General features: G+C 34.8%; 1 protein-coding gene across 6 annotated transcripts in view; it reads right to left on the bottom strand.

Moving 5' to 3' along the window:
* Nucleotides 1-24906, bottom strand: part of LOC115445019 (dynein heavy chain 6, axonemal) — a 38111-nt gene extending 13205 nt beyond the window's left edge. Inside the window, exons 1-47 of one of the 6 annotated variants that reach the window (XM_037444008.1) lie at nt 24564-24906; nt 24289-24436; nt 19659-19743; nt 19480-19573; nt 19045-19271; nt 18813-18954; nt 18348-18587; nt 17993-18210; nt 17729-17912; nt 17034-17605; nt 16720-16952; nt 14146-14294; nt 13704-13832; nt 13467-13573; nt 13205-13355; nt 12905-13114; nt 12449-12661; nt 12172-12318; nt 11715-11891; nt 11090-11344; nt 10868-11014; nt 10374-10627; nt 10093-10211; nt 9823-9996; nt 9590-9749; nt 9295-9440; nt 9027-9178; nt 7756-7948; nt 7355-7494; nt 6973-7158; nt 6640-6795; nt 6287-6514; nt 5812-6032; nt 5232-5443; nt 4911-5023; nt 4685-4827; nt 4415-4607; nt 4111-4334; nt 3735-3990; nt 3290-3480; nt 2698-2870; nt 2299-2482; nt 1840-2005; nt 1353-1514; nt 812-988; nt 379-575; nt 94-256 (exon numbers count right to left, since the gene is read on the bottom strand). In XM_037444008.1, coding sequence (XP_037299905.1) covers nt 94-256; nt 379-575; nt 812-988; nt 1353-1514; nt 1840-2005; nt 2299-2482; nt 2698-2870; nt 3290-3480; nt 3735-3990; nt 4111-4334; nt 4415-4607; nt 4685-4827; nt 4911-5023; nt 5232-5443; nt 5812-6032; nt 6287-6514; nt 6640-6795; nt 6973-7158; nt 7355-7494; nt 7756-7948; nt 9027-9178; nt 9295-9440; nt 9590-9749; nt 9823-9996; nt 10093-10211; nt 10374-10627; nt 10868-11014; nt 11090-11344; nt 11715-11891; nt 12172-12318; nt 12449-12661; nt 12905-13114; nt 13205-13355; nt 13467-13573; nt 13704-13832; nt 14146-14294; nt 16720-16952; nt 17034-17605; nt 17729-17912; nt 17993-18210; nt 18348-18587; nt 18813-18954; nt 19045-19097 — 8010 coding nt within the window. In that variant the 5' untranslated portion in view covers nt 19098-19271; nt 19480-19573; nt 19659-19743; nt 24289-24436; nt 24564-24906. Of the gene's footprint in view, nt 1-93; nt 257-378; nt 576-811; nt 989-1352; nt 1515-1839; nt 2006-2298; nt 2483-2697; nt 2871-3289; nt 3481-3734; nt 3991-4110; nt 4335-4414; nt 4608-4684; nt 4828-4910; nt 5024-5231; nt 5444-5811; nt 6033-6286; nt 6515-6639; nt 6796-6972; nt 7159-7354; nt 7495-7755; nt 7949-9026; nt 9179-9294; nt 9441-9589; nt 9750-9822; nt 9997-10092; nt 10212-10373; nt 10628-10867; nt 11015-11089; nt 11345-11714; nt 11892-12171; nt 12319-12448; nt 12662-12904; nt 13115-13204; nt 13356-13466; nt 13574-13703; nt 13833-14145; nt 14295-16719; nt 16953-17033; nt 17606-17728; nt 17913-17992; nt 18211-18347; nt 18588-18812; nt 18955-19044; nt 19272-19479; nt 19574-19658; nt 19744-21406; nt 21768-21802; nt 21830-24288; nt 24437-24563 lie in introns of those variants that run through there. The other 5 variants (XR_005113210.1, XM_037444009.1, XM_037444010.1 and 2 more) reach the window with 5 other exon arrangements.
* Between the last annotated feature and the right edge of the window lie 1185 nt (nt 24907-26091).

The raw sequence follows: 26091 nt of genomic DNA, 5'->3' as shown, positions 1-26091 counted from the left end.
CGATTATAGAAAATCATATTGTCTGCAGGCCTCAACATCTCTAGCATCCCTAGTCCCAACATTCTCAAAATTTAAGCAATTATTTATGATCACCTTCGATACTTTCACGACAGTGTCTGGATTAAAATCCTTATGAGTTAAATAAACTTTTATTTTTTTCAGAGTAGCGTCAGGTATGTGGTCTTTATCATAGTCTTCTAGTTTGCCAATAAAGTTAACATCAGCTAGTAATTTCTTTGTCGAGTCCCAATCAGGCCTGCAAAATGTTTTAATAATATTAAATATAAATTTGAGTGGAAAGTAAACTTAATACAAGAATTCAAAAGTTGTAGTATAAAAACTTAAAGAGCTTTGAAATAATAATGTTACAGAACTAACTTAACGCCCATTAAAATGCACACAGGTTCCATTACGAAGCGCACGAGGGCGGGCGGCTTCTGAAAAGCTTTTAATTCATTGATGTCAGCTTTATTGAGAGCTTTGAGTGCGTTCTGAGCGGCTTCCATCGCGGGCATGGCCAAGGCGAGGTCCGCTTTCGCCTCGTCCGCTATTTCCTTCACTTCTTCTGCTTTAATCTGAAATTAACGTTGGCAGTTTATATAGACAAATTTATTTTTTTAACTAATAATTTAAGAGGCAGAGACAAAACTTGTTACGTTAACAGTTACGAAAATATTTATTCGCAAGACTGCATTATTGTTCGTACCAAAATAAAATTTGTTTGACAAATAGGTGTAGCCAAAATGGTTCCACTATGATTTTTGCATTTCCATTGTCAATTATAAAAAAACGCGTAAAGATACTTAAATACCTTTGCTTCAGCTTCGTCTTTCATGACAGCTTGCTTCACTTCATCAGCCGCCTTCTGTTCGACTTTAAGTCTATCAACTAGTGCAATACCTTCCTCAGCTTTGCGAGCCAGGATGGGTTCCATTTCACGTACCTGTTGCTCCATCACTCCGACAACCTCATAAGTTTCGTACAATTTCTACGGTTGTAAATGCAGTATATAATAATAAATGAGCTGGTTTAAAAACTCATGCGGGTGGATAGTAGATTTAGGACCTGGTCCTTAGGAAAGGAGAGAGGAGGCGAGCCCGATTTTCTTAGGTCCTGTTTGACGATATCTGACTAAATGCTAATCGCCGAATATACGACAATGAAAATTCAAATAACAAAATTAAAATTGTATTATAGCTTGTGCCTAACAAGAAGAGACCCACTATTTTATACTTGGCAGGGGCAGAGGAGATAGGGAGTAGTGAAAATTAGAAGAACTACAAAATATAATAAGAACAAACTATACTATATAATAAGAAATTCTGCAATAATATTGTATAAATATAATTAACCTGTAATCCACATGAAATTCTATCTCGGCCACGTATTATTTGCTGTTGTTTTTTATCAAGCAGAGCAAGGTACAATTTTAGTAAATCTAAATAACTGCTTGGAGTTGTATAGAAGTAACGTCTCATTTCCTGATACAGACGATCAGTCATTAAATCTACGTCCTGCGAACACACAATGAGGAATATTAAAATACGGTACCTACTTATTTTTATATTTACTTATTGTTCATAGAAAAAAACACTGTGTAGACTATTTCAAGTATTGCGGGCGCCTAAAGCGCTCATCCAAAAAACTAGCTGATCCTTGTCAGGCCAATAAATGTAAGTCATGTTAAAAAAAAGACGACTGACAAGGACGCAACATATTATATTAATTCTCGACGAGAATATCTATAATAGCCACTGGTATACTTTAACTAGATCTAAATACAATTTTATCCCCAGAAAGTATATTATCTATCTATAGTTTATACTCTACACCACCAACCTGGTGCATTATGACGCACAGCGGCGAGATCTTTTCGATTATCTCCTGGTTGCCAAGCGGCTGCAGGCACTGCTGGGCCACGGAAAGCAACGCTTCAGGCGGCCATTTAGTGAACCAGTCGATTGTACAGCAGTTCACTAATGACGGAAACATGCGGCAACGACGTCTGTGTAATTTTATGTACAGTGAGTGATCTTAACTCACATTTTGTCTATGTCATTTGATTGCTGCACCAAGATTTATAACACCATAAAACAGTATTGATTTTATTAATCATCACTGTCTTTCTATTTTTCTTCTTTGGAGATACCTTGATCTGGCTAGTTAATGAAATTATTACTACTACAGTCTATAAATTTAATAAAATTATTTTTGCTATGAACGCATAATGTTTAGTAGTAACTAATATGACATCCTCACTAATGATAATTATTACTAAGGATAGGTCAGAAATTGTACCTGAAAGCCTCTCCCACGGGGCTCATACAAATACACAAATGAAGTTTGCCTCTCACGCGGTTGATAAAGAAATAATAGACAGAGTCACGGTCCGCTGGATTGATGCCAAACTTAGCGGCGTCGTTCCGGCACCCAGTCTGCACCTGTTCGTAAGTATCGCCTTCAAACAAGTTCGGCACTTCACCTGTAATTTAATGTTCCAAATGTGAACATTTGATTCGTGCTACCTGCGTAATTTGATGTAAAAGTTATTAATGATAAATCAATTGTTCAATATGGTTTTAAAAGTAAAACATTGTCCTTTCTTACTGTTTAAGCTTTTGACATATTAAGTTTTATCAAGGTTTTTAGCCGTGTACAAATAAAATTTCCTCATTGATAATATTAGTAAGGATTTACCGGAATTAAGCATATTATTAATGTCCTCCAGGAACTCCTCCTTAGTGATCTGGGTGTCGGTGAACAGGAAAACGGTATCGTCGTTGTTGACGCCGGCGCGCATGTACATCTTGCGCAGGTCGTCGTGGAACTCTGGCGTGTCGTAGTTCCGTTTCAACTCCATTCCCATGCATCTGGATAATTTTTTAATACTGGTTTTATCTAAGTTCTACTTATACTTAAATGGCATACAATTTTATCTATATTCTATTATGTTCTCTTACACTTTTTAATGCGCTTGGGCAAGTAGGGACACACAGGTAGGTCATTGACATTGGACCCTTGTGAGGCCAGGAAGATACTTTTCCTCCAATATAATTACATGATATTATTATTAACGAATTAAGTTTCCATGTCCAACAGAGTTATTTATTAATACCCATTACTAAGAAATCTATATAATTACCTTTGACCTGGTACGTGGCATATCGGGTATGGTATAAGTATTCGTGCATCTACATATACTATCGTTACTAAATCTTGGACTTCGATAACTAAGATTTGCCTGACGTAACATTTCTCATAGGATCAAGTATCAAAATCAAATACAAACTTGCACTCGTTAACATGTCCGGCGAGCGTTGCGACACTCCGCCGTCCAGATCCGCCCGGACCCACCATCAGACAATGTCCACGCTCCGCTCGGAATACCCTCGCTACGCGCACGACGTGCTCTACCGCGTCTTGAAACAGAACTAGATGCATCTCCGCACGGGCCGTCGAGTTGTATTCCTCCAAGTATTCCTAAAGAAGAGGATGACATGTTTGCGTTGGTACCTAATGAGTTTCTGAGAGATTCCGAAGGATTGATTTTGAAAATATAAAGTAATTATTATGGTTTACACTTTACATCGTCGTTCGTGACTGAGATCACGCTTGTATTCATCATGTCGCAGGGTCGTAGCCTGAGTCCCATCTATTCATTGACTTAGCTCACGTGTCACGTAAATGCCTCGTGTAATTATATCCTGTTCGTTTAACAAAATTATTAAACTTACCTTTAGAACCACCATTAGTCTTGCCATATCGGATATTTCTTGGTAATTTCTGTTTTCCTTCGGAACAGCCGAATTTAAGAAATCACCAAAGAGAAGAAGAGGTGGGCGTTCGATTATCGGGTCTTCCGGGACATCCAAAATCGGATTGTGAAAATATTTTTCACAAACTGAAGCCATCAAATGATAGAAATAACTTTTATCTTCAATGTTTATCAATCGATCGTGGAAGACGCGAAGACATTCGTGGTAGAACAAACTAAAATGTTTTTTTTATAACATTATCTGTAGTACAATAATTTAAATGCAAAATGCATTTAAAACGTACACTATTTTTATATATTTTTTATTTTAATTATAATGGGGAAAAAATACCTACCGAAGCATTCCTTGTGGCGCCCGCATGTAAGCAGCATCCGCTTGGAGTACACCTTGCATCGACTTGGACAGATCTCGTAAGTTGAACACATAATGCGATTTCGCAGGAGTCGGTAGCAGCTCGGCGCAAATTTTTAGGTACACCTCTACAGCCGCATTTACTATCGGTTCTCCTAAAACCGATACTTCGGATACGAAATCTTCCATATGACCTTTAAGAATTGCCTGAGGAATACAACCACTTAGTATCTAATTCAACATTGAATTTGAACTACAACAATTGTCCAATGTACTACAATTCGAACCTTGAATATAGTTTTCATAGCATCAGCATTTGGTGCGGATATGTAAAACATTGCAAAATGCCTCACGAATCTGGCAGTCAATGGATTTCTTCCACCACCAGGTGGTGCGCAAGCGCACGATAAAACTACGTCTAATATTTCCTTCCAATATAATTTGTCACGGTCGTACACACCGCCGAAGTCTAGAAATTGTCTGTAGAAATAGAGAAATAGTTTCAGTCAACCATAGAATTTAAGATAGTGGATTAGTATGTAATTTTGCTTTTCTACCTTAGCAATTCTATAGTGGGCTGAGCACCATACACGTCAAGTCGAGGCATGTTTACGTCGTCTATGAATATGATAACTTTTTTGCCTAGAGGAGCTCCAATCGCTTTCCGAGGCCTTTTGTCCAATCGTAACTCTATAACTTCCTATTAAAGATTTAAGAAATTATCTCGATTAAAGAAATTAGCAGTTCAGACTTAATTTACTTGATTTATTGCTTTTTTATTACCTGTGTGCGTGTGCTACTAGTTTGTGCCGAAAAATTCAAAATAATCGGTATATAGTACCCAGTGGTCGACATCCGATTTAGGATCTCAACAGCTATGCAAGTTTTACCAACACCTGTAATTAATTTAATTTTGAAATTATAATATGTAACACCGGGCCTTATAAGACATTTTAAGAATTTGAAAATTTGCTCATTAGATGTTTTGTCTAAGTATGCATAATATGTGACATAAGACACATATTATAATGACATAGACAATCGTTTAAAACTTTTTTACATTTTTAATTAATTGTCGTATGTATAATTTCCTACATTCATCACCTGTATTCCCGGTAAACATAACCGGCTTTCCAGCACCAAGGAGTTTTTCGAACAAGTATCCATAGCGCACCGTGTCGATAGTAGGAACCAAAGTCTCAAAGAACGGTTTATTGCAATCATATATAAACTCGGGAATTATTTCAGCCCACACTTTTAGTTTCCGTTGCCGCGTGTCCATATACATGTCAAAGAAGTTGAAACCCTGTGGGAAACTGGAGAAAATGGTTTAGGCTGTACAATTGATGAGGTCACTTTTATTGTAAATACTTTAGTGAATTTCTCAAAGTTTTTAGAACATTTAGTTATTGCTCGCGGTTTCACGCACGTTTCGATCTATTTCCAGAATAAAAGGCTTATTGTGAATTTTGCGGCATAAAGTCGAAATTAGTCTAATCTGTGGTGAATTTCATTGAAATATGGTCAATGGTCTATGCCTTAAGAGCTAGTAAACATTCACATTTACACATCTTCAGGAATTTTAGTAATTTTAGCAATCATTGAAGTCAATAAGAATTTTTCCAGCGCATACTTATCTTTGTATCCAAATTAATACGACGCCTTAACCGCTGATTATACTTACTACTCTGCCTCTTCGAACTCTTCAAATTGCCTCTTAATAACTTCTTCGTACCCCTTTCGATTTATCTCCAGTATGTTACCGCCTATACACCACACGTAACAGAATATGAAGCAATGAGCGATATACACTTTTATTGCAGCTTTGTCTGCAAACCGATCACCTGGCTCGGCTAGTAATGCCCCCAATAAAAAACATATAGCTGATACTTTGCTTATATCCACCTAGAAAAGTAGAAATTATTGATAAATAGATTAAACGCTCCGAGAAAATCTCTACGATTGAACGATTTGGTTATGAAAATCGATTTAAAGTCGGCTGCTTGCCGACATGTACTACAACTTTAGATAAGCGCGTATAAATAAATAGTCGGGTTCATTATGTGCAAAGCCCTCTTGAAAAAACAAACAACGACGGCCGTTACTGCAGAATCTCATTGGAACGATGTTATCCATCCATAAAACCTAGAATAATGTACCTGTCTGATTCCCACACTGCATTTTGTGTTAACATGCTTCACTCCCACTTGGAGCATTTGGAACAGAATGTATAGAAATTCTGAATTGTCTGCCGTGAATAGATTTTTTTCGACGCCTTCGTTTAGCCACGAGCGCACGTAAGGCAGGTAGCCCATTTCGTTTGGGTCTATATACACCATCCCACATCGGGACACAGTAGCGGGAGACGCTTGCGCTAAATCTGCCACCTTATAAATAAGTGGTTTGAATAAAATAAGTTCTGCATAATTATATTATGTTGATTTGAGCTAAATAGATATAGGTATTACTTAGAAGGTAATTAATGTGATGGGAAGTATGTAATGTCGATCACCTCAAAAACCATGTGTACGTAGGGTGTCAGTTTAATGCGTTCAGAGTTGGAGAGACAGAGCATCTTGTTGTCGTCAAGCACCGTGTTCATGTTCTCAATCCACACTGCGTCCACAGGTCCATCACAAATCAACCATTGGTGATCTGTTTTCTCGCACTTCACGCATACGAACATAATATTAAACTTACAGTCAGCCTCGAGTGAATATATACGAGAATAACACCAAATATACATTGTGCATAGGCAAAACAATATAATTAAATAAAAGAGCTTATGGTTGACATTTTAAAAAATTGCAATATATTTTCTACTAATGAATTATTAGCTAAATACCTGAACAGCAGTTCGAAGACTAAGCGGAAGTATACCATCGTGCCATTCTAGAGTTTGCAAGTTCACTTCGCCATACAGTTCGCCTATGGTGAGACTCTTTGGGTTCATTATGTATTTGTGCACGTATTGGTACTGAGATCCCGGGACCCCGTTCTCGTTAAGTCTCGTGTACGTATCCCCTAGAACCTGATTTTTTTCAAATAACATAGAACGCTTTTAATAAGTTAGTAATTGTTACTTTTGATAGTCTCGACTAATCTTATCGATCATCTAAAACCGTAGTTTCCGAGCATCATTTATTATGTTAATTACAATCGCGTTTGATCATGTTACGACGTACAAACAATGACTCGTTTTTTCCATATTGAATGTCCATACTTACGTGTAGCACAACAGTCTTGCCGCCGCCGGTAGGTCCTACCAACATGACACCCCAGCGCACGATCATGGTTTCATGCAGTTGTATTACTTTGCGAATTTGGCATATTTCTACCTGCAGTTTTCTCTCCAGCAGAATTATTTCTATTCACAAAAAAGATTGGTTGCGACTGGGATCGGAGTTGGATTAAGTCACGTGACTATTTTATGAATCAAGTCTTAGTATACCTACATTTAAATCATATAACATAGTACGGAAATAAGTAACGGCGTGAACAATGCAAACGATACATCTACATTTACTTACTTATTTATGCGCACATATTTCTAAATACGCGTAAGATAACAGATCTGTACTGTTAAATCGTTAGCAGGTTTATTTGCAAAAAAAATTGTTTAACTTACTTATAACGTCCTCCATGACACCGTAGTCTCTAAACGGCAGGCTGACACCTGGAAACAAGTCTGATAGAATTCCCGCAAATAATACCGCATCTGCGGCCAGGAATTTGGGTAAGTTGCTGTCATTGAGGGCACACAAGAGAGTCATTTCCTCAGGTTGATCGGGACTAGCTCGCTTCAAAGCACCGGCCATGACCTGTGGCATAACAATTATTTATTTAGAAATCAATAACACGTTGGATTATTACACCTTGAATCTATGATTTTTTAAAGTGTTTTCAGTGCAAAAGCTTAAGTAAGTACTTTTAATAACATTAGACATGTTTAGATGAACCTACATATAAACTGTGGATAATGTTGTTAGTTTTAGTACAATTATCTCCGATATGTATGTAATTTCACTTTTATTGTAACTTATTGTACAATTCTTTTTTTTATCCCAAATAAATAAAAATAAAATAATAAAAATAAAATATAAATAATAAAAATTAAATATAAATAATAAAAATTAAATATTTCTGCTTACATATACACACATATACATGTGTGTATTCAACTAAACACAACCGCGCTGAGGAGTTCTGCCTACCCCGAAAAAGGGAAAAAAGTTTAATGCTATATATGTATGTAAGAAGTAGATCCAACCAAACCAAGCGCAAAAACACAACATATATATTTTCTTCACAGTACGATTATCGTGCTGTGGTGTTACACCTCTGTCTACCACTGAAAAGGGGAAAAGGTGTGATGCTATATATATGTGTGTGTATGTAAGCAGAAGAGTTAACTAAACACAACTAATGTATTTCGCACGCAATACGACTATCGCGACGGAAATTGACGCCTCTGCCTACCCTTGTCACGGGGAAAAGGTGTTATGCAATATGAGAAGTGCACTCAACTAAACCCAAAGCAAAAGCAGCACTAAAAATGTCCCAAAAAGCAAAATTCGCGATTTCGTTCACTTGGACAACATAATTATTCTAGTTTTTTAGTTTTAAAATCAAACTACAGAAGCGATTTTGAAAAAAATATTTATGGGAACAATCTGGAGGTATATTCTTCCGAATAAAAACAGAATTTTCCAAATCCGTCCATAAATGAGCGAGTTCTAAGGTAACAAACATATAAAAAAATCACGTCGAATTGATAAACTGCTCCTTTTTTTGAAGTCAGTTAAAAATGCAAGAAAACGAGATAAAATATTTAAAAACATTTTTAAGTTTTCGTTATTTGTTCCAAAAAGTAAATTTAAAAGGTGAAAACATATTTACCAAGACACTTTTCACTGCTCTCATGCCAAAATCGTAATGGTCTTGTTTGGACAACTGTTCGCTAGAAAGTTTGTACATTTGAACCATTTTCTTGGATAGACTCTTCGATGATTCAAATCCTTCTGAATACAGAATTACTTCCGCGATTAGAGCTATCAACATTAAAAATACGTGTCATAACTCTGTATAGCCAATATTGCTTATAAAGACATTTACCCACGTTAGTTGGTGTAGGCGAAATTATCACAATACAACGGGAATTCCTTACCATAATCCGGTACCATCATCGATATAGGACGGAATAAAGCTTTCAAGTTATCAGGTAGCTCAGTTCTGCCTGCGTAACCTGGATTCATAGTAATAAACGCTGCACAAGTGCGTACGAGTTTAATTTCACGACCCTCAAACATGAATCTGAAAATTTTTAATGAGTACGAAGTACTTTATAGGTCGGTTGGCATTCACATAGTCACTCTTCTGTAGCCGAATGGTTTAGTAAAAATGCATTTAGTTGTTATTCGCTGACTATTATAATATTATAAGAAACATGTACCTACACTTACCTCGTCTGTCTCGCTACTTTTGCATTTCTGATTGTGATAAGTTGTTGTGCAATTACTGATAACACCTCGATGTCGATTCGGTTGAACTCATCGAAACAGCACCACGCTCCTGAAGTGGCTAGACCCGAGAAGAACCTCCCCATCATTTTGTAATCAAGTCCTGCGACCAAAATAATAACAGTATACTTGCATAATAACCATCAATGTATTGATATGGCGATGTATGTGCGTACCTTCAGAACAATTGAATACGACACACTGAATAGCCAGTGATTTGGCTAAATCCTTAGTAGTCTCAGTTTTCCCAGTACCAGCGGGACCAGCCGGTGCCCCACCCAAGTCTAGCTGCAAAGCTCCCATCAGGCACAAATAGCACCGATCAGTCAGAGGAGTTATTACCAATACGCCTGTGAAGAGAGCGACAGTGTAGAAACTAAAAACACAATGCCATTCACGAAATTTGAATCACAACAATAATAAGTAAGCATTTTTAAAACAATTACCTCCAGCACCCAAGTATTCATGGCCGTAAATATATAACGCACTCGACATACGAGCAACACAGTTGTCGATATCTTCTTCCCAGTAGTATCGAATCATTTTAAGCCATTCGAAATCATTACTGCAAAGACAATACTAACGTAATTTTAACCATTTAACATAATTACAAGGGTCTGCCGACCACAGTTCATATATAATAATACCGACACGCCTGTGGGCCGTAAAGTTATGCTACTATATAAAGAACTAGTTTACAAAACAAAATATATCAAAAATGACTTACGCGCGTTGCACATGTTTGTCTACCATTTGCGATATGGTATCTCTAGCATGCACATCTATCGTAATTAACGCACACAAAACCTTCCTAAATAATGAAGTAAGATCCTTGCGAGTCAACGCAGCGAGGTCGTTCAAATCGACAATGCATTTTTTTTCGTACTCGAGGAGAGTCGTATCAATACGTAACGGTATTTCCAGATCGAAAACTTCATGGACACCTTTAGCCCACATTATTTGAGATACGGTTAGGACCACCTGGCAGAAAAAGCATTGGTTATTGAAACATATAATTAGAGCGCACCCGAGACTAATCTTTGCTTGACATATTTTGACAACTGTGTCTAGGGGAAATATTGATGAAATGGGTAGGAAATGATTTTGTTAATATCTTGTAATGATTTTGTTAATATCGCTCCTGCGTACCAATACTGAAGTCACTGAACGTGTTCAGTGAATGACTTGTATAATAATTTCGAGTAAAAATATGTGAATTACCTGGTTAGCATGAAGTTCTACCCATTCAACCCGAGGACGTGCCATGAAATCTTTGAGAGCAAACTTCATGCACCGCTTTACAGATGCGAACATTGCCTCTTCTACCTTGCCGAGCCAATCTTCAACGTTGCCTCGAGCTTTCAAACCCTGATTTTATGAAATATGAATTTAATATTTTGGTTCTAATTACTTTAATACTTTATAGCAATGTATTTTACAAACCTTTCCTAAATTTACTCTTTCGCTTTCTGGTGAAATCATTGCTATAATATCCGTGGTTAAATCCTCTGGTTTGGCGGTTTTAGCGAGTTTTGCTTGAAGCATATCTCTAGTTTGAAATGACATTTCTTTCTCCACTAATGTACCGTCTTCCGTTATTTCCATTTCACTTTCAGGTAGTTTTACTCCAAATTCCAACTTCGCTATTGCATCGAAACATTTACGTAGATGTGGTTGCACAGCATGTGGGTTACGAGTCTGAAAATATATTTTGATAAGTAACTAGCTTTTCCTTACGGCTCCGCCCGTGGGAAAAAGATTTTCCTGGATAATATAAAGTTTCGCTTTATATTTCCCCGGAATAAAAAGGAACCTATGTCTTTTCTGAGGTCTCAAAGTACATCCATAATATGGAGATACTTTTAGATTTCGATGAATTTCATTGAAATCCGTTGGATAGTTTTTGGGTTTATCCCGTTCAAGCAAACAAATAAACTCTTCAGTTTTATATAATATTACCTATAGAAGTATAGCTTAGCATTTTTTTAATAAATTTATTGTACAAATCGTCTTATTTAAATATTATGTATCGATTTCATCCTTGCTGGGTAATACAGAAAACACATACCTGAGCCAATATTTCAAGCAATTCATCATTGGACAAAAAGAAGAATCTTGGAAATGCAACTCGTTTCGTTTCTAGGTACGCTTCAAGGCACTTCATGATCTGGTCCAACATTTCGTTGTTACGAACAAATTCTTCATACAATTTTGGTTGTGTTGCAGCAGGCATTGCCAGAGGTACCTGATGTTTATAAAATTAGCAAAATAATATTTGAGTTACTTCTTAAAGATAGATACTGATATCTGTACCTATCTCTATAATGATAAATATGAATGCATAGGAATGGGGCAATGAGAAATAAGAAATTATTCGTTTGCAAACGAATTTGAAGTAATGATTTCACTAATAGGTATATTATTAACCTAATGGTAATAAAAATACATCGCGCCAATAAAGTAGTCGCCTACAAAAGTTTTACTTGTTCAGGCTACACAATTGATGTTATTGACGTTATATTAACCTTGGCTAGTTTACGCATGATGTCTTTCCAGGACTTATCAACCATGGTGAAAAGTCGTGTTTCGTTTGGCAACTGCCTCTGAATATCAGGGGCAGAAAATATAACTTCCAGGTACATCCAAGTTTGCTGACATGCATACCATTCTTCCTGTACAACAATCATATGTATTGAATGAAATTGATGTGTTTATTGGTCACAAGTCAATAAATAGAACAAAATAAGAACGACTCCGAGCGCACTTTTTTAATAGCGAGACAATATTAGTAGTTATACTTACAAGTGTTTTAGCGAATAACTCTAAGTTTCGGGCCCACTCTTCAACTCTCCCCTTAATGGGTCCACAGCTTCTTGAGCTAAGGATCGTGCTCACGTGTATATTACTTTCGTCGAGGGCCGCTTGTATCTCGTCTAGGCCTCCGAGAACGTAAACGTCCCGAGCATCTTTATGCAAAAGTACTGGGAATTCTAGTGCCGCCCATATTTCCTCGACCTAATTAATAAAAGCAGAATTGAAACATGTTTAGAATAAATGTTTATGACAATGACAAAGAAATAGGACAAGACCCGACTACGAACCAACGAGCCGTAACATGTCAAACAAAGATACGTATATATATAAATTGTGTAGCGTTTGTACGCCTCAAGACAGTAATGGCCCTTTAAACTCATTTTCTGGACAATTCCTGATTGCTAAATTCAAATGAACAAATAGTCCAGTATGACTTCAATTTACCTTTTTGAGTAAAGCTTCCAGGCCAGCTTCGGAACTAGCCTGTCCAGCAACTTCCATGAGTTCCTCTGCATATTGAAAAGCATGTAAATCTTCAAATACTCGCAGAGTCAGTACGATATCAGGTGTGAAACGTGTGTGCAAGATTTCTTCGATTTTGACCCAGTGACGCGGTTTCAATGCTGGATTCCGCAAATATGTCATTACGGGTAACTAAGAAGAAAATCATGGCTTAATATATAAATTATGGTTAATGCATAAAAGTATGTACTCATGAGTATTTATGCAAATTTCTTCACTTACCTTCTCTTTGATAATATCTATTGTTTCCTTACATTTCGGCACAATTTTGTTTGGTGGTAGGCCTTTGTCAAGTTGATTAAAGACTTTGCCGAAGTTTATTGTTATTGTCTGAATTTCATCAATGTCCAAAGTATTGAATGGATTTTCATACCTAGCAGGGATAAAACAGTAGGCTTGGATGGAGACTATTTTAATATTATTGCATCAGCAAGCTATGCTTATAGATCTAGTCCGAAGGTAAATTTTCAATTTAAATACATACCATGATTTAAACATGTCTTCCCATTCTTTGGATGAGGTCCATAATAATTGTCTAAGCTTTACGTCGTTTATTGCTTCGTCCAGCTGTTCCAGCCTGGCAGGTGGTATCTGTAAATATCATATTATTGCTACATGCTTCAGTATCTAAACATGTGAAATATATTAGATAAAAGAAAAGTAAGTAACGAAAGGAATAATTTAAATAAACTTAAATATTATAATGAATATAACAATGTACCTTAAATATTTTCTGCCATTCTCTTATCTGTTTATCTCTGCTCGAGCATTCCATGAGTTTATCCATCAATCCACTTAATGCCTCCATAACTTTTTCCATATCTGATTTGTCGTCATAAAGCCAGGGTTGCTAAAAATGTTGAGGTTTAATAATTAAGGCGAGTATTAATATATACCTATATAATAATTATAATATAATATTGGTCAAATCAGTAGGAGAGTCGTCTGGTGTTTTTTTATGAAGCAAGGTTTCTGTTATTTCTCCTTATGTTCTACTTTGGGCCTAGAGTACCATTGCTTCGTTAGCCCTAGGACTTTTGATATTATTCGTTCATAGAAAACGCGCACAGTTTTATCAACTTTCCAAAATGTTTTCTAAGACTCTATAGGTCATCTCCCTTCTTATTAAAGTTGCGACCGTATTAAATACTAATACATCATACCATGACTTCATCTCGTAACTTATTAACGTCCATCATGAGTTCCATTATGTCTTTGCCAATCTGACTAGCAAACAGTCCAGCAAGTTTACTTCTAGTTTCCAGCCGTGCATCAACATCAGTTCGTAATGTGCCTAAAGCCACACTTAAACCTGGTGAGGCATAAATATTAAGTGCTATATTATTTGCATGTTAAATTTAAAAGTCCAAATGAAAATACAATATTGACGCACATGCAACCGCGTACCCTATATTAGTCAATCATTCACACTTCTTCTAAAATTAGTACTTGAGGTGGTACTATACACATATAAATCTAAATGTTGCGAGTGTACAGGTATTTCGAGAGTCAAAAGGGAGAGCAGTGGTTTATTTGGATGCTAGCCTTTAATTGAAATTACCAGCTAAGCTAAGTCGTTGATTAGGTACCTATATAAGTAAAAAATTGACAAATTTAACTCTAGACACGGATATTGCGCCAACCGCAAATAATAAGTTTTGTAGTAGTAAATTATTCAATTAAATATCTTCGGTTTTCAGTTTTTTTTCTTTACATGTGATGTAAGACATTGTTTCTTACAAAATTTCATAATTATAGGTCCATCAGTTTTAGTAACATCGCACAAAATGCGATATAAGCGGTCACATATTTAATTCGCGTTTAGTTAAAAGTTTGATTATAATTTTATAACTGAAAGAGATTGTAGACTCGAGTTGATTATTTTTTAAGTTTCAATAGTCGTTCCTGAGAAAATAGGTCGTTATAGACAGACAGGCCGACAAAAAAGTGATCTATTGGAAGGGTTTTATGAGGTGCGGTACCTACCCTAAAAATTATATAATGTGTATATAAAAATAAAATAATAAATCAATAAATATATATAGATTAATCAATAAATATTTTTACGAATTGGATAAAGGATTAAATTGCCTGTTTTAAAAAATATTTTCTATTAACCCGTAGATATACATCACCCGTCTTATTACAAAAAGCGAAATAAACCTTAGCTTAAACCTATACTAACAAAACCAGGCTTATTTGGGAAACCACGGTTTAAATTTGTCCGTATTACAAAACTCATAAAAACCGTAGGCTTCTTAGTACCGCCATTTGAACCATGGACTATATATAAACCACAAATAAATACAAACAACATTCGTTCAATACGACATCATTCAATCGCAACGTTCAATATACCCAAAAAAGAAAATGTTTTCATACAATGTTAATGATTAAATAATATTTAGGAGTATAAAAAATATTCAGACTTGGTTATTTTGATCCAAGATCAATAATAGTTGTAACTTCGATTGCAATTTTGTTTAGGTTTCAAGTTTTGACTAATGTTGTATTAGCTGGTAATATATCAAAATGCGTGTTACGAAACGTAAGCTTCCCGCGCGTTATATGATACCTTAAAATTAAAAGAAAACTATTACGGTGACTATTGCAAATACCTTTGAAATTTATTATCAGTGTCTTATTGTATAGAACAATTGACTCTTTGTATTATAGTGATGGATCAACGAAAGAAAAAAAAGATCTGAAAATTGGAGTACTCAGTCGAGTCTATTGAGTAGGCGTGGCGTTTCCAGTAGCTCAACGGCTTCAATATCGTCAATATCGACTGAATCTACCACGTTAATATCCATTTTCGACAAAAAATATCACAAGACAACGAAAGAGACGCCAATTTAAGAGATAATCTGACAAATGATTTGAAATTTGATTTGACATTTACGATTTAGACCATCGTCAAACTAGGGGCCGCCGAGGTTTAGGATTAGACCATCAAATAGTCCATGGTTTATCGTTAAACCACTTTTTGTAATAACATTTTTATATAAACCGTACTTTGCATAGGTTTAAACCAGAGTTTTTAGTTAAACCTCGTTTTGTAATAAGACGGAACTAGTTTATACTAACCAAAAATAAAAGAGCGTTTTCTGCTGCCGTTACTGACATATTTGACAAAAAAACAAACATATTTGACAAAAATGCGTTCATTAGTTAATTCATACCACTTGATAGTTTTTACTATGTTTTATTGTCATTCAATAATCGTTTCTTACGCACATTTAGTATTCATTGATGTAAGTGTACTTACTACCTGTCATGTTTGCACGTAGATACGTGTGATCTATAATTTTATGTGAAATTCATCAAAATTTTAACTCTCCATAGCTTTATCAATCACATACATATAAAGATAAATTCTGACTGCACATTTATAACGTCTTATCTCGTCTATATAGCCCATTTCTTACAAAAAAATATAACGAATAGAGTAACATCGTTTGAAGTCGGCAAAAAGCATTTACTTTAAATAAAACAAAAAAATGTAAGCTTGGCAAAATCTAAGCGATCGAATCGAAGCCATATCAGTTGGGGCAGTTTTCCTTTTGGGGCATCGGTACTACAATATTCTCATCCATCATTTTAAACTACATACGTTATGATCTATGAAAAAGTACTCAAGCAATTGTAATACAAGCAATTCTAGTCACAACTCATACAAATTCTTAGATATAAAAAAGCCTCAAACACTGCCATGAATACATTCATGAATCACTAACCCAGGTATTCAGTCATATCATCAGGTGGTATAGGAATGTTGAACTCTCCCATAAGGTCATAAAGTTCTCGAAGGTACTCCAAGCGCTCTTCAAGAAAGGCGACGCGTGACTCTAGTCCATCCATCATGAAGTTGAATGTAACCAGTTCACCGGCCGTCTCCGGCTCATTGGTAATGTCTTCAGTTATATTATCAATACCTTCCAATATTTCATCAATAGCTGCTCGACCGATACTGCAAAATTAATTATATAAGTATGGTAACACTTTTCACACAATACATCCGATACACACAAAACGAAGATATGCTACTTACTCAGGAGTAACATTAAGAACAACATCAAATAGTCTTCTTGGCTGTGGTCTAAATAACTCTTGGAAAGGACTGAGACATAAAAATAGTATTCCCAGGGGCTGATAGCAAACGACCTCCTCTATAGATTCCATCTGCTTTACTAGCTTCTCGCATAGTTTTCTAAACTCATTGATATCTCTTTCATTTTTAATAATGTTTAGGTCCAATTCATTCGCTTCTTTGAAACTATCCATAAAACCTTGCAAACGTCTCAGGAATATCCAAACATTATCGAAGCCATTTTTAATAGCACTTGGTATAAATGCAATATCTTCTATCATTTGTTTATCCTGGTTCATAAGGAAGTATAAATTGGGGGATACGCCAGCAGACCATTCGACTTGCTTGCCCATCACAGTTGGTTGTACAAATATTTCCAAAGTCGGTTCGTTCAAAAAATTATGGAAAGTTCGCACATATTCATCCCAGTAGCTGGTTATTTTTTCGACATACGTTGACATTACTTTTTCGCTTGGATTTAGTATCACCTCACCACTAGGTTCAACGAAAGCGTCTATTTGAAATAGGGCCCACTGTAGCAATAAAATGTTTTAATTTTAAGAAACCGCAATCATAACTTGTATTAGGTAATAAAAAACTATGTATGTATTTCGTTTTAAAAATAAATTTTCGTTATTAAAACCATAGCTACATACCTTACAAGTATCAGTAACTCTTGGGATGACTTCGAGAATTTCATCGACCGCGGTGCCTTCCAAGAGTTCCCGATCTGGCGTGAAGCTGACGTGTACGCGGAACATTTCAGCTAACATGTTGTTGGATCGCTTTGTTAATCGGTACAACATATAGTTCGTCATATAATCAGTTAATTTTATAAAACTGTAACGATATATATTATAATTTATATTATATTGTACAGGTATATGTATAGATATCTCTTCAATAAAAAAAGAGTTTACCAAGCCAGTCTTTCACAATATTTTCTTTTGTTTGCTTTTTCAGTGTAAGACATCCCTCCCGTAGGTTTGCCCCTAATCATTTGAAATGGTGGTATATTTCTATCGTCAAACACGAAACCTTGTTGATAAAGCGCCGTATGGCAGGTTTGTGTTATAATATCCAAGGCCACATCTCGAAATTCTTTTAGCTTATCCCTTATGTATTCCACGCGTTTCATCTGTAACGTGACAGCGTAATACTTTGTACTTAATTAATTATCTCATTGCATCGACATCTCCAATGTGTTTCGAAAGATCTAATGCGTTTAATAATAATACATTATGTGGCAAGATCGTAAATCATGTTGTTGCTTACCAGAACTTCTATAAAGTAGAAAAATGCTGTATCCATATCTCTAGACAAATCCGCAAAACTTTTCATGTACATTTCGCAGCACATAGCTTGTATATTCAGTAACGCCTTTCCCAATACTGGTGTAAGGATAAATAAATTCTTAGCCAATTTAGATCGTAGTTTACTATATTTTCTGAAAACTATTGATTTTCTCCAGACATAGAATGCTTTCCAATATCTATATACTTTGAAAAATTTTATCTGAAAATATTTTAATTGATCAATCTATAATAATTATAATATTGATACGTAAATAAAAAACTTCTTACTCATTTTTAATCACATTGCACGCTATAATGAGTTTGAGATTTGGCATAATTAAAATTCATATAGAGCAGTGCAGAATATTAAAATTGATATGTGTTATAAATATATACAATTCGACGGACTAAGTTGACCATAGGGCGACCATTAATATGTACTTACATCAGTAAGTTTGACAAAAATATTATATTCTTGTTCCCAAGCAGGTAATTTCGTAAATACCATTTCGTTCGTATAATGTGTAACTCCACAAGCGCTAATTGTAAGGTAATTCTTTCTGTCGATCTCTTCGTACGGTACAACCCTTAATAATCAATATAATTTATTACCGATAGTATTTCCATGTACTAAGTTAGGTAAAAATAACATGTTATCATTAATAAAGAAAGCATACTTGAGGTAATACGGCGTAAAATAAACATTTTGTGGGTGGACGGCATACATCATGTATAAAAATCCGCATGCGGGATTATTCTTCACGTAGTCAATTACTTCGGCCTGCGAGGCTACGACAGGTTTTACTTTTAAGGGGTCGGCTGTCACATCTTCTTTGTTTATGTCTAAACTGCTTCGGGATTCTCGTATTTTGAGTGTTTCTTTTTTTCTTTTCTTTAACAGTGCCTTTAATAAATAATTCGTATTTTGTAACTTTGTATACGAAGCATTAATCGCGATAACATCCTGTTATAGAAAAGAGTTTTAAAACGCTGCATTGTTCAAGATTCATTCCATAACCAATACAGGTAGAAGACCTTTTTTACGTTCGCACCTAATACGATTAGAAATTTATTAGCATCTAAAACCTTTCTCTGAGCAAAGCATTACTTACTAAGACTTTCCTCTAATTTTATGGGTTCAAGTTGCAGTTTGGCGGGTTTTCTTTCTTTTATGCGTCGATCTTCTTGAGCTGTAGTAAACCCAGTCTGAGAAAGAAATACTTATATCTTATTTAAAAAAAAAAAACGAACATTAACAATATAAAAAAAACATAACAAATGCCAATTATACCAATGGTTCCGGCTCTCTCTTGACGAACTCTATTTTTTGTAATAGCTTTTTATGAGGCACGTGAAAAGGAATTTCCCGTGGTTTCCTGTAAGGAATTTAATGTTTGTAAATAACGAATACATTTTTAAATTATATAATTCTGAGTCTAAATTAAAATTTTACTTCCATCTAACCATGATGAAAAAAGCTAAGGTCAGTCGGGGGAAGTGCGCCATAAAATTTTCATAGCTGGATTCAATGTAAAATAATTTATTTTTGTGCTGACTTAAGAATGTAATTTTATTAATTTAAGAATATTTGGTATTTTGTGATAACAATCTATTGCCATTCAAGAAAATCGGACCATAAATTAATAATATTTTGCTCAAAGTAAAAAAAAATGGTAGTAGGCGCACTTGCCTCCGGAAATGGGGTAAGTGCGCCTGTGTAAAAAAAAACGCCTATATGAAACATTATAAAGAAAACATTAATTTTAGTCCATAGAGAAATAAGTTTTACTCGCATTGCTCTTGGATAATTTTTTATCACTCAATATTATAACAAACTATGGCTGCCAAATCAAATTCGGGGTAAGTGCGCCATATATTTGTAAATCAGGGCTTCAAAACATTTTACAATTTTTTTTTTGCTATATTTAGGTATTAATATTAGAGTTTTGTGTGCGGATATGTTGGAATAAAAAAATTGTTGCCCTAATACAAAATCCATTTTATTTCTAAAAACCAAAAAAAATATACAAAAATGTAGGAATTAACAATTTTGAATGCGTTATAAATCAACTACTTAAAATTTGATCTTATGACATTTGAAATGTTTGAGCTGCATTATAACCAGATAACGTGCCTGATCGAAGAGTTGCAACCTCTTCACGTAAAGTTGCTCTAGACCAAAGTATTTCAGTTTTCCTTTTGTAAAAACGAATTAACTAATACGCCCTTTTATTTAAGTCGGCTCAAAACAAAATACCTTGAGTGCAAATAAATTATGCTGTTAAGTATAACATTTTAATAATAATAATTCATATTAATCAAACATATGTTCGAAAAAGGTTGGTTATATATGGATCAGGGGCAAGTGCGCCATACGACTATTAACTGTGGCGCACTTGCCCTACTCGACAATTCTGAGATACATTTTTTCGCATTGCTCAAAAATCCTTTATTTTAGTATATATAAATAAAATTCAGGCAGGAAGTTAAAATAAAAGGTTTAAACTATGTATTCACCTTACTGGTTAACAGAAATATGTAAAATATCTTGAAATATTTGATGTTATCTTTCACGGGGTCATCTCTGTTTACAGGTCTAAATGACACTTAAAATAAAATGGCGAATAAATCGTATTAAAATGAACAGAGCCATTCATGCTTTTAGTGGAACTGTATTTCAGTTAGTAGCATAGACATAAGATTGCGGTAATTGTATAACATCAATAGTTTTAGATTTTTTTAGGGCAGGTGCACTTACCCCGTTGGCGCACTTGCCCCACCTGACCTTAATATTTCATCAATTAAGTATAATTTATGTATAATATTGAAATCTGTAACCATTTAAAACATTTCTTTACAATATGATCAATTAGCACAAAACATTGACATTGATTAAACAGTGATCATTAAAATACTAAAAAGTCTCCAGATAGACTCGTAGAATATATACTCGTAGAATAAGAGTCTGAAATCTTAGTTTCAGAGGGTCGCAAACTCAGAATGAAGCCAACCATGAATGTAAATCGTTAGGAAGGTTACCTCGAATAATAGATGGGCACTTTTCGAACATTCCGTTGAAGAGTTTCAATTGCAGGTAACGTGGTGGATAGATTTTTACGTCTTATGTGCTCGTTCATATTTCGATTTGAAAATAATAATTTAAATCAAACACATTACGTTATTCTCAACACAAAAAGGACAAATTAAGCTTGTTTCTATAGCAACGACCAAAGAGTAGGTCCAAAGAGAATTATAATATTGAAAGGAGGTCTGTACTGCATTACTACTATAGGCACCAATGGCGAAGGGTGAAATTTTTCAAAAGGGAGCCCAAGGAAACAAATTTTTGCCACAGTTAACACAACGTTGTTCACGATATTAACGGTTCTCGGTTTAAACGATCATAGAATCAAAGAATAACACGTAGCTACCTACCAATATCATATTAACCACAAAATAAAATAAACTTATTCATTTTAGACGAGAACAACATAAGTAGGTACTTATTAAAATTATACTTAATCACAGACTACGGACACCTAAGTTCTATAATTTTCTTATGCGCTCGGCAGGGGTGGAGACTTAGAACATTTTGTGTAATGATGAATGATTATATATCTTAATGTCGTTATATAGAGTTTAGTTTTAGTTGACAAAAGGTAACGTCTCAGCGTAATATCTTGTACCAACATAATAAACCAAAAAATTTAGAAAGTTTGTTGGCTATCATGATAGTTGATAATTTGCCGCCTTTATTGACGGTAGATTTGTTATTGTTGGAGTTTATTTGCAAAAATTTATATAATTGCGATTTTGTTCAATAATAAGTAAAGTTTTATGCCGAATACGTTGAATTGAGCCTGCTTCTCCGTTTCGTGTATATTTCTTCTTGAAGGAATTTGTGTAGTGTGTGTTACGAGATAGCGACTCTTATTATTCTGAGATATTGACTCTAATTCTGTTTACATTTGTGTAGTTTATTTATTTTGTGTGCGAGAATGGGGAAATGAATTAATGTGTATAAAAAATGTGAGGTTTGTGGCATACAAAAGTACCCAAAGTCAAACATATTTATGGCTAAATTTCCACTTGATCCACACCGGTAGGAGATAATTTATATTATGATTTAAAATATTACATAAAAGTGATGTATATTTAGTTCAAATTTACAAACTTAGGTAGTCGTTGAAGAGAATACTCTAGATTATAGAGTTTCCATTCTATGCTTATTAACCTTATCAAAAAAGGCAAATGCGAAATCTATGAATTTGCCCTTGCAATGATTGTATCATAGTAATTGTTGATTGGACGGAAAAAGATCATATCTGTAAGGTATAAAATTTTTCAATTTCCATATAAAATTGGAAATAAATAACGAAAAACTGGAGTGTAATTAATTTTTGAGTAGGAGACCTAAACATTATACAATTTATACATAAGAAATTCACGTAATAATAATGTGTATTTTGTAATTAAATAAATGGAATTATTAAAAATTGTGGACGTTTTATTTTTAATATTCTAAATCCAATCATAATTTATACCAGTGTAAGATTTATGGTCAGCAATTTTTATCGATATAAATCTATCGATACAAAATTATCGATATTATCGATTGAATAAGGAACGTCTCTACTTTATAGTAAGTTGGCAGCCTTGCGTGTCATTTTTCCTGCGTAATGTTGGTACAAAATGTAACTCTGGGCTCGTGTATGTGTGCGTGGGCTCAAATTCAATGTACTAAGTGCCGCCTCTTTTTACGTAGTATATTACTTACTCTATGGCGCTCGGCCTCCGCACCGAATGCACGCTTCTGCATCGGGGGACATTTGCCGCGGCCGTCGGCACACGGTTACGTGGGGATGATTACTTCATGGCTGCCAAGTCACATTGAGGCCTAGTTATGGGCTCGCGAACATTCCCTGACCTTCGTCTCTCCTCCCATCCTAAGATGGTTCCTTGTCCTTCCCTTACACTTCCTTCCCAGCTATCCCGTCCCAAGCAGGGATGTTATGGAACCCCGTAACCGTAACCGAAACTATTAGATATCCGAAATAAAAATATATCCGTAACCGTATCCGTTAAAAAAGTTTCGGATAAGTTACGGATAATATGTTTCGACAGGTTTTTGTTAAACCGCTCACACGCCATCTTGTATATTATGTAGTTTGTTTGTAATTTTTAACCGTAACATAACCTCACTTATTTAATAAAGTGAAGGAATTGTGGTGTATTACGTATTAAATTGATTTATAAGGACAACATGCGTCCAAAGTATGTAATTTAATTTGGACACTTTTTGATCAAGTTGAAGGTAATTTTGCAAAATGTAAACAGTGTGATAAAACTATTTCATTGAAACTTCAGCTCAAATTAAAACACAGGTTTTCCGAACACCCATGTCCCCAATTAGTTCATCGATAATTAATAATCGACGATGACGTCAACGATAGTTAGTAATCGTCGCCGTACTGTATTACATAATATTTTTATTTTACTTTAAACTAATATCCGTAACCGAAACTAATCCGAAAAAATTACATATCCGTAACTGTATCCGAAACTGATATAAATTTATTCCTATGTCCATATTCAGTATCCAGATCCGAAAGGAGACAAGCGAAATTGGGCTTGACCGTACACTTATGAAACATTTATCAATATTCTTTTTCTATTTTTATATCTGCCATTAAAAAATATTAGATTGTATTACAATGGGAAAACAAAATATTTTTTATTATGAATAAGTAACTGACTTCCTGTATCGGGAATATCAGGCAAATTCTATTATTAATGTATATTATTGTTATTCGCTTTCCGTACTTCTGCGCAAGTGAATGTTTTTGGTTTGATATTTTTATTTTAACGACTACGGCTTTTCGAGAATATTTAGACGATTGCTACTTTAATGAACTACTCACGCTTATTCAAAAACGGACTTTGATTTCTTGCTTGCTCGACTGATTTTGCTTGTTCTACCGATTTCGAAAAGTAACGATGAAACATCAACACGATGGTGTTAATTGTAGCTTAGCTACATGGCGTTGTAACACCACAGAGATTCGTCCACTTGAAAACGAAAAGAACTACTTTCAATAATTTGTATTAAAACAGTATAAACTCATGCCTGATTCCATGAAGGAGTAGATAAAAGAAGATATGTAACCTACAGTTAGTTTCATCTTGCGATAAGTACCTTTATATCGGTCCTCGTCGATCCCATGCGACAATTTCAATTCTGTTTATTATCTAAACCAGCTGCTTATTAGTCAATACGCCAATCCAATGGACAATGATTAGGTGCTGCGAACATTTTGTTCTATCGGGTAACACGAAGTTATTCACCGAAAGTGTTTTTTTACGCTATATTCTATAGCGATTATTTCTTTACTCCCATTGTAGACAGACTTTTTTTTCTAATTTAGAAATTGTTCAATTATTCCTACAAAATAATGAATAAATCATCTCTGTAACACCAAGCTCAGGGTTCTATGAAGTTTCTGCCGTCTCCTATCAATGACATTTTATAAATAGACGCGGCATACACTAACAAAATGGCACAAAAAAACGGCGCACTATGTGCTATAGTCACGTACCTGTACATATAATTACAAATTGGTTCGAAGAAGGAATAAAAAGATGCAGCATACATTCGTTAGAAAAGGATATATATACATCGACAGTTACGTAACAACGTTAGTGCCGCACGCTCATTGGCCAAAGCGCGTGTGACCTACAATCAGAGAAATTTGGGGAAAATTGGACACTTCATTTTAATAAAACAATTTATTGTGTGAACAGAGAAACATTTATTTTAGACAGTAAGGTGAACTATATAAAAAAAATATATTCATTGCTTTAAATGCTCTATATACGTAAGACTAGGTATACAAAAATTCTTTAAGATATAATATATCATCGTCTCCATCATAAAACTTTAGTTATTTAGCGCCAGCGTGTTTACTTTATATACCTTCAAACAAACTTAATTTATTCCTTTTTTGTCTTTTATAATCAGTTTTACAATCTATATTAGTTTTGTGTGCGAAATGTAAGCGAACATTAATGAATTTATCTATAACAGCGCGGATAAGGTGTAATCTATGATTAAACGTCGGGTGTTGCTCTAAGGAATGAACATTTAAAGACTGAAATAGGTCGTTACAATTTACAAACAATTTTAAAATCCGATTTTTAATAATTTGAATATCTTTGACATTAGGAAGGATTATGTGACCTTTTGCTTTTATGTGATTTTTAATAACTGCTTCTGACTTCAGGCATATTTTAAAAACATCCATACTTGGAAAATATAGTCCTCCCATATTTTTTAAAATGATCAATTTGTGAAACCACAACTTATCATTAGAAATTAGGCTGTCCGTGCATGTCTCACATTTAAGTTTATTAACCAGTTTCCTAGAAACCCATCCCGAAATATAGCCAACAATTTGTTCAGTTGTCTTTTAACGCTTTCGGTATTCAGGAGTTCTGAAAATGCTTCAGCATTTGCGTCAATTATATGGTCAGTTTCTAACATTCTTTCATTGTCTTGGTCCCAATTAGTATTGACCGAGTCAATTTCATCATTGACAGCTCTTTTGCTTACTGTTGAATTAATGTTCTCGACCGCGGAAGAACACATTAGCATTGGAATATCTTCTAACGGGATACAATTGCCCAAAAATGAAGATTTCATTTCCAGGTGTTGAAATATTTTTTTA

This window comes from Manduca sexta, chromosome 27 (genome assembly GCF_014839805.1).
Source record: "Manduca sexta isolate Smith_Timp_Sample1 chromosome 27, JHU_Msex_v1.0, whole genome shotgun sequence".
Lineage (NCBI taxonomy): Eukaryota > Metazoa > Arthropoda > Insecta > Lepidoptera > Sphingidae > Manduca > Manduca sexta.
The sequence above is the reverse complement of the archived record's forward strand: the minus strand, read 5'-3'. Positions and strand labels throughout refer to the sequence as shown.